The following is an 8,319-nucleotide window of genomic DNA, read 5'->3' on the forward strand; positions in this document are numbered from 1 at the left end:
GCCACACAGCTGCCTGAACCTGGTGGTCAGGAGGAGCACCTCGGTGGTAAGGCTTGGGAAGCCCAGGTGAGGACCCAGCAGAGCAATGAAGCCTTGGAATCAGATGTCCTGTCTTCTTTATCAGGCGCCAGCTGGGTGACTTTGAAAAAATTATACTTAACCTCAGTTTCTCTTGTAAAAAAGGGTATAACAGCACTCTTCTATACGAGTCATTATGAGAATCAGATTGTGCCACATAAAGTCCTGAGAATACTCAAGAACTTTGTCACTTAAAGTCATTAAAATACTTGAAACTGTCGATATGTGATCGCTGCTATCATAATTAACAATCAGAAAGTCATCTTTTTGTTCAGGCATGAATTATACTATTTTCTGTCTTTCACAAACATTTCAAGCCTTTCTACCTAGGCGGAGAAACGAATGAAGAACAAATAAGAAAAGGTGTTCTCAGGAGGTAGACGCTTTATTATGACATCTTCAAAAGACAATCAAATCAGTAGGCATTTACTGAGCACCTGCTGTGTGCAAACCCGTGCAGACAGTAGGGTCCAGTGTCCCACACATGGCTCTTGAATCCCTGGGGAGAAAAATCACATCGGGGTCAAGGAGTTTTGCGTGACTGAGAACAAAGTGGGTTTCTGAACATCAAAGTGCAATTCGCTTTACGGGGCAAACTGCGAGGCCCAGCCCCGCATGGGAGCCGCAGCGGGGCGAGCCCGCTCTGGGTTGGACGGGTTTCTCTAGCGCAGCTCTGGGGGCTGCCGGCCTCTCAGCAGCCGGAGCAGCAGCCTGAGCTCTGGTTGTTGGACCGCTGGGACCTCTGGCTGCCGCCCCCGCAGCAACAGCAGCCACTACTCCGCTGCCGGCGGCGTCTCCTTGGGAAGCAGCAGCAACTGGTGGAGCTGGAGCCGCAGCACCCCGAGTCACCGCAGCAGCCGCCGCCGGAGCTGCAGCAGCCGCCGCCGCAGCAGGAGGAGGAGGAGGCGGGCGCCGGGGTGGGCGCAGGGGCAGGACACGGAACCGGGCCCTGGGATGACCCCTTGGAAAAGCCTTTGGCGGAAGCGGCGCTCTGTTGAGAGGACATCGCGGAGCTCCTCACGACGAACCTGGAAGAAAGGCAGCCTTTCAAAGGCGAGCCGGCTTTTTCTTTCCACCAGTGGAACTCTGTCTGGGCTTTTGAGATTCGGTTTAGTGTACAGGTCAGCCTGGCCTGGGACAAGGGGGGAAAAGTACCCAGAAAGAGCGGGACACAAAAAAGCAAATCCAAGCAGGGGCTTCCAGTGAGTTAAACATGCTCAGAGCAGGACACAATCTATGCAATGAATCAGTGCATTTCCATTTTCTCTGCTCAAGTTCTCCACAGTGGAAAATAAACAGCACACTGCGGCAACTTATCTGTATGATCAAGTCCAAAATCTCCACTTGGCTTTTTTCCTCTTCCTCATTTTACTTTCCTACCGACCTTCGATTTGTATCTTCCTAGTTACTACACCCCATCATTTAGAAAACATCCAAGTCCAACATGCGGTCCCACCTGCTGGATCTAAATAATCCACATGCCAGAAGCAGGTCCTGATCATTCTTTCTTGCCTATGCCTCTCATGCCCCACAACCATGTGGGAAAGGAGAGTTGTGCCAATGTAAGTAACCCCATCCAGGGAGCTGAAAGACCTGGGTTCTAGTCACAGCTCTTCTGTGGACTTGCTGTGTACCCTTGCAAAAGCCATCTCCTGTGTTGCCTTTATGTCCTCATTAGTACCTTAAGAGGTTGGCTCACTGGAAGCTTAGGTGCCTTGTAGGACACCCCTTCCACATCTATCTGCTGCCTGTGTTCTGTTTTCTCCTCCCCTGTGCCCTCAACTCATCCCACCCTCTCCCCAAGACCCTGCGAGGAGACTTACCGGACCCTGGCTCCACTGAAAGACTCACTACTTCTCAGGCTGGAATGGGCCACCTGCTAGGCAGTGGATTGAGCAGTGTCCAGCCAGAGAACCTTTTTATAACAAGTATTCAGGTTCGGGCTCTTGGGAGGGGCCCATTTCCCAACAGACATGCTCAGCTGACACTCACATCCCAGAGACATTCATCACTCAGGTAGCGCTGTAGGTGGTGCACGTGGGCATCTAAGTCACTTCACAGAGGTTACAGGATTGCTATGGCATGTTTACTTTCCAAACAGAGCACTGTTCGTACCTGGGAGGCTGTGTGTATGCTAAGAGAAGGCATGGGGCTGAAATGCAGGGAGGTCTGGAACCCCTTGTGCCCTTGTCTTCAATGTACACAGACACACACACACACACACACACACACACATACACACACGGCTCAACTTGCCCACACATCAATTCCTGTGTAGTCATCTACTTGGTAGGTGGTAGTTCACCTATTTTTATCTTGATTCTCATCTCTCTGGCTGTTGGTCCTTGGCTCCCCAGGGCAGACCACAAGCTATGCGATAAGCCTGCTGGGTTTCATCCATATGCTTCAAGATGCAGTGAGTGAAGATGATGACAGGAATGCACCTGTGGGAATCCCAGGGTCAATTTCTCTCTGTCACTGGAGACAGGAAGAAAAACCAAGCAAAGTTAAGGAACCATAAGACCAGAAAAGTTGTGAATGTAGTCGGGTTACCATATCCCCATAATACAGCGTAGTATGACTAAGAGAAACGTGTGCAGGACAGTGGCCCAATTGCAAAAAGGCAAGTCAGCCTGTGGGACTCCTGCTTCTTATCCCACCCCCAACCACCAATCTCCCTTTGAAGATAGGTCCTCCCTAGGGCCATTGCCCAATGCAAAAGAAAATGGGAAAGGAAGAAGGGAGGACGGAAAGATGAAAAAGAGAGAGAGAGAAAGAAAGAAAGAAAGAGAGAGAAAGAGAGAAAGAAAAGAAAGGAAGAAAGAGAAAGAAGAAAGAAAGAAAGAGAGAAAGAAAGAAAGAAAGGAAAGGAAAGGAAAAGAAAAGAAAAGGAAGGTTCTTTCCAAAGGTCCAAAGTGTGCATGATAAATAGTGTTTTTAGAATAACTAATTTTTAAGAATTGGAGGATGCTTTGGCAGTCAACTTCAGAACTGCTTCTCAATCAATGCAATTGCCCACAACTATGAATGTGAACTGTAACAGAAGTCCAAGACTGAGAATTCAAGAATTAAGGATGAGAGACAGGTTTGGGGGTGAGTGAGCTGGGAGTGGCATGAGGGAATACACACAAAAGATACCAGTTTCATTTAACATGGATTTAGAGCCTGATTAACAGGTTGCCAGTTCCTAGAGCACCTGTTGGTGAGTATAGGTGAGACATTCCAAAAAGTAAAGTCAATATTAGAACAGAGAAGGAAGTAATGAAATAACAAGACAGAGGCAGGATCTCCCCTGGGAAAATGGGCAAAATTCTTTAAAAAAAAAAAAAAAAGAAAAAAGAAAAAAAAGAGTGAAGAAGGATGTGTTTGGTAGGAATCAGTGTAAGGACATCATCTGGGCAAGTGCCTACTCATTCTGTGGGCATGTTATGATCTCATAAACCAATTTACTTTATTTATCACTGTTAACTCTTATCAAAGAAGGCATCAATTGTTTATCTTTTATGTAAAAGGCTGATTTGGAATTAAATTTTCTAGTTATCTTTTCTAGGTATTTTATGAGTATCTCCTGAAGGAACCAGCCCATTCCTAAAGAAATGTTACTTGGAAAACCCAACACAGGGACCAAAACCCCTGTACTCTTATACCTCTCACTACAAACACACACACACGTCCCAACCACATAGAGACAGTCTTTGCAGAGAAGTGTGTCTTTCTCAGTTCTTTACCCAGATTCAAATCCAGGATTTCAGCATGCAGGGAAAATGTGCTCAGACATTTCATACCTGCCTCTAAAACTCACTCACTGCCCACCCAGCTCTCCCTCTAGCCAACTGATGGAAACACCTGGGCTTATAATCATCAGAAAAGAGTGTCCATTTATTAGAGCCCAGGATGAGCACTTCAGACAATCTTATTCCCCATGAATAGAGGACAAGCAATTTTTCAAACTGTGACCCATGCTTGAAGGAAACCCTCTCAGAACCTGACCCTTTTGAGTACAAGCATCCTCTTCTCTTCAAACCCATTTCTGGCTATCCTCATACAATCTTGTGTCTGGCATAATGGTCTCAGACATGATTCTTCCCTTCAAGCTTAAAGTTCCAGAATCCAGTGCATAGAAGGGAATATTGTTTTCCAGAGTCTTGAGTAGCTTTGCTGCCAAAATGTGCTCCCCAAACAAGTTTGTAAAGTGTTCGCTTGCATTTAAGAGAAGGGAAGGGAAGATGGCTTGATGCAGTAGGTAGGGAGTGGTAGAGGCAAACAATGAAACCAGGAGGCAGTGATATCAGGAATAAAAAGTTTTATTGTTACAGAAAAAAATAGCTTCACAACTGAATTACAACACCTAGTTCTCCAAAGAACCATGTCTGAGAGGGAAAGTCAGGCCAGAAAATATCACAGGGTAGACCTCAACCCCACAATGGAGTGAACATGGGCAGGATAAAGAGGAGAACTCAAGGCATTTCTGAAGTCCTTCCATGGGAAATGAGAGAAAAGAAGCCTCAGGCTGACACAGATCTTCGGCACCTGGGCTCTGCCAGTGCTGCTCCTTCATGCTCCTCATGGCCCAGGTCAGCAGCAGCCCCCAGAACTGTGGCAGCAGCCGGAGCCCCCAGAGCTATGGCAGCAGCCGGAGCCCCCAGACTGCTGGCCACTCCCACTGCCACAGCAGCTGGAGCTCTGAGGTCGGCGTCGGAGGGACCGGCGGGGCCTGTGGTGGCTCAGGCAGCAGCCACCACCTTCAGAGCTGCAGCAGCCCCCAGAGCTGGAACCACAGCAGGAAGAGACTGGAGGTGGGCATGGGGCTGAACACTGGGGAGGGTATTTTGGGGGACACTTGGGAGGACACTTAGGAGTACACTTGGGAGGGCATTTAGGGGTACATTTGGGAGGAGGCTGGCACTGCTGCTGGCTCTGCTGGCAGGACATCTCTGTAGGAGCTGAATAAAGCTGAAAGACAATACAAGCCCAAGGTCACTTCCTTGCCCTTCAAATTGAACTATAATTTCACAAGATTTTATCTCTAAGATGACCAGAATTTATTTATTTATTTATTTATTTATTTATTTATTGAGATGGAGTCTTACTCTGTCACTCAGGCTAGAGTGCAGTAGTGCTATCTTGGCTCACTGCAACCTCCACCTCCCAGATTCAAGTGATTCTCCTGCCTCAGACTTCCGATTAGCTGGGATTACAGGTGTGCACCACCATGCCTGGCTAATTTTTGTATTTTTAGTAGAGACGGGGTTTCACCACGTTGGGCAGTCTCGAACTCCTGACCTCTTGACCTGCCCACCTCGGCCTCCCAAAGTGCTGGGATTACAGGCATGAGCCACTACTCCTGGCCTAAGATGACCAGATTTTTAAAACCCAGTCTCCCAAGACCAGTAACAAGAACGATACAAATGATTTCCACCTTGTAACTCCATATTTTCAAATGAATTCCTTGGAACTTCAGAAAGACATCAGTCCTTCTTTCCCTTCACCTACCTTCCATCCTCCCCTTCCAGAAGAACCCTTCCCTCCAAAATTCTCTTTTATCCTTGTCCTTCTTCAAGAATGGCCTCAACCTCCACCCAGGGGCTCTTTCTGCCCAAAACACTGGTACCAAGAGTTCATCCTGGTCCTGAGAAGCACTCTACCTGGTTCAGGCACTGCAGCAGATCACTCAGGAGACAGGTAGACTGAGGTGCTGTGAGAAGCTTTGCCTTTTATACGATTCAGTCCTGCCCTAGCATCAGGAGGTGCAGACCATGTGCAGGATGCTAGAAGCATATTTCATAAAGCCATGGGTGACTCCCTCCCCTCGCATCCCATGGACCCAGTTCCTCCCTCCATAAGCATCTCAAATATTAATCCACAGGAAGATCCCATGAGAACTGCAGGCCTCTAGGATGGTGAGGAAGCTCTGTGAATTGCACATGGCACCTATCTATCTCACAGGCAGCTCTGCTATGCTTTCTATTTTTTGAGCTGGGCCAGTATGGCTCTATGCCTCTGGGATGAACAGAAGTTCTGTTTTCTCTTTGGTATAGGAACTGAAGGAGAACATTCCCAAGATGGAAATTAAATGGCCCTTTTTAGAATAATAATAGGGATCCAAAATAAAATTGTAGGCCCAAGGAAATAATCTAACATGACTTTTTTCATTCCTAGATGATGCCATAACCAGAACTAAGAATGTTTGTTATCTCAATGATGTTATTTTAGGCAGATCTAATGTGGACAGTGTGGGTGGTTGGGCTTCTCTTCTTGCCTGAATTTGATGCTCCAAAAAAGCTCACAAACAGTACTGATTCAGCACTAACAAATGCCTTTAAAATGGTTTATTTACTCGTGTTAAAGAAGGGGCCCTTGGCCAGCTCGAGGTGAGGTGGCAAAGACCAGGTGTATACGGAGGGTGGAGCAAAAGCTCTCGACTCATCTGGAGGTTTCCAGAAGTGAGGCACCAGTTCCGGTCATTCATAAGAGAAGAGCATCCAACCTGGGAAGGACCTCAGGAGAAGATTCATCTTTGAATGGGAGAAGTGAAGAGGAGGAGTATATAGGTTTTAAAAGCCCATGGTGGGATCCAAAGCTTATTTTCTCAGCAGACAGTATTCTGAGGGAAAGTTGGGTCCCCAGGATAGTTACCAAAATTGACTTAGCTGGAAAGGGTGGCCAAAATATAGCATATTCACAATGAAAGCTGCAGTGGGAGAAAATAAGACTGGGAGAAAAAGGCAGTACCTTAGCTCCATGCTCGTTGAAATGGGCTGCGGTGAGAAGCATCAGCCCAGATATAACACAGACCCTGGAGAGGGATGTCCAGCAACAGTCCCCACCCTTGCTCTCTCCACCTGTGCAACCTCTGGCAAGTTACTTAACCATCACTGGAAAAGGGAGCTGAAAACATTCCTAATCCACTGAGTAAAGAAATACAGATGAAGTTCTTAGCACAGTTCCTAGAACTGCAAGTTTAAAAAAGAAAAAACTAATCACTATGGCTATCCCTATTTCCATGAGAAAATATATTCTAAATTTCAAATTACTGACCTGCCAATTTTGAGACCAAAACTAATTTTTATTATATCAGAGCTTAGACTTAATGTTTTCTTATAGAAAAAATATTAAGAGTATTTGCTTGCCACTAGGGAATGAGATTATAAAGAAAGCATACTCGTGATTTAAAAACACCAAAAAATAGGAAAAGTTTTAAAATCACCCATAATCCCATCCCTAAAATACTGTTACTTTTTTGCTATTTTTCTTTCACTCATTTTTTTCTATATATAGTGTTTTTTTGTTGTTATTTGAGTTTTGTTTGTATTTTACATAGTCTTTCTCATAGTACTTACATGAGTTTATTTTATTAACTTTTCACTTAACATTTTAACATCAACATTTCCCATGTTATTCATTGTTTGGAAGGATTATTTTTGGTAGCCATAAGAACATTGCATGAAGGGTACAGAATCTATTTATAAGTGGTTAGGAGCGTGAATTCTAGAGCCAGTCTCTGGGTTTGAATCTCAGCTCCCCACTTACCAGTGGTGTGACCTTGAACAAGTGACATGAGCTTTCCACCTCACTGTCCCCACCTGTGAAATGGTGAAAAAAGTAGTGTATATCTCATGGGGTCATGTGCAGATTAAATGAGTTAATATACGTAAAACTCTTGTAATAGTGCCTGGCATATAGTAAGCATTCAATAAATGTTTAAAATGAAACCTGATGCTGTGTCACTTCTAAATTCCAGCACTCAGAGTAGGCCTAGATAAAGACTACAGGGTTGGGAGGCAGGTAGGCTCCTGTGGCCACTGAATCTCTATGCATCAGATCTGTCTCTGCCCTCCTTGTGGAGAAGTATAAGCAAGAAAGTAGAACACAGGCTCTGAATTTTTGGAAAAGGAATCCCAGTAGAAGTTAAAGGAATTGCCCATTTAACACATGGGTTTGGTGAATTCTAAAAAGAACAATGTCCATCCTCTTTTACTTATAATTGTTTGGGCACATGACCACCTATCTGACCACATGGTAAGGTCTTTAGTGCAGGAATCCCTAAGGGGTCTAATTTAATGCATTGTAGGCAGCAGGTGTTCAGTTTTCATTTCCTTATTCAGTTGAATTTACTATTCAGCAAGCAAGATGGATGCCTCAAACAAATCCAAACCCAGATTTTCATTGACAAATTCTAGACATTTCATGGGATGATAGAATAGATGTGGAAAGGACCTTGGCCATCATTCAGAGCCGGTG

The 8,319-nt window shown here is 45.4% G+C and overlaps 2 protein-coding genes across 2 annotated transcripts; both read right to left on the reverse strand.

The window, feature by feature from the left end:
- Positions 1 to 442: 442 nt before the first annotated feature.
- On the reverse strand, positions 443 to 2,038 carry CRCT1 (cysteine rich C-terminal 1). Its single transcript, XM_033198311.1, has 2 exons — positions 1,902 to 2,038; positions 443 to 1,106 (listed from the first exon to the last, which is right to left on the reverse strand). The coding sequence occupies exon 2, from the start codon at positions 1,082 to 1,084 to the stop codon at positions 770 to 772; it is 315 nt and encodes a 104-aa protein (XP_033054202.1). The 5' UTR covers positions 1,085 to 1,106; positions 1,902 to 2,038; the 3' UTR covers positions 443 to 769.
- A 2,326-nt stretch (positions 2,039 to 4,364) lies between these two features.
- LCE5A (late cornified envelope 5A) lies at positions 4,365 to 5,772 on the reverse strand. The gene is made up of 2 exons (XM_033196632.1): positions 5,724 to 5,772; positions 4,365 to 5,031 (listed from the first exon to the last, which is right to left on the reverse strand). Exon 2 carries the CDS (start codon positions 5,008 to 5,010, stop codon positions 4,654 to 4,656), a length of 357 nt encoding a protein of 118 aa, XP_033052523.1. The 5' UTR covers positions 5,011 to 5,031; positions 5,724 to 5,772; the 3' UTR covers positions 4,365 to 4,653.
- Between the last annotated feature and the right edge of the window lie 2,547 nt (positions 5,773 to 8,319).

The sequence above is a fragment of the Trachypithecus francoisi genome, unplaced genomic scaffold (assembly GCF_009764315.1).
Source record: "Trachypithecus francoisi isolate TF-2019V2 unplaced genomic scaffold, Tfra_2.0 Lachesis_group5, whole genome shotgun sequence".
NCBI classification, from domain to species: Eukaryota; Metazoa; Chordata; class Mammalia; order Primates; family Cercopithecidae; genus Trachypithecus; species Trachypithecus francoisi.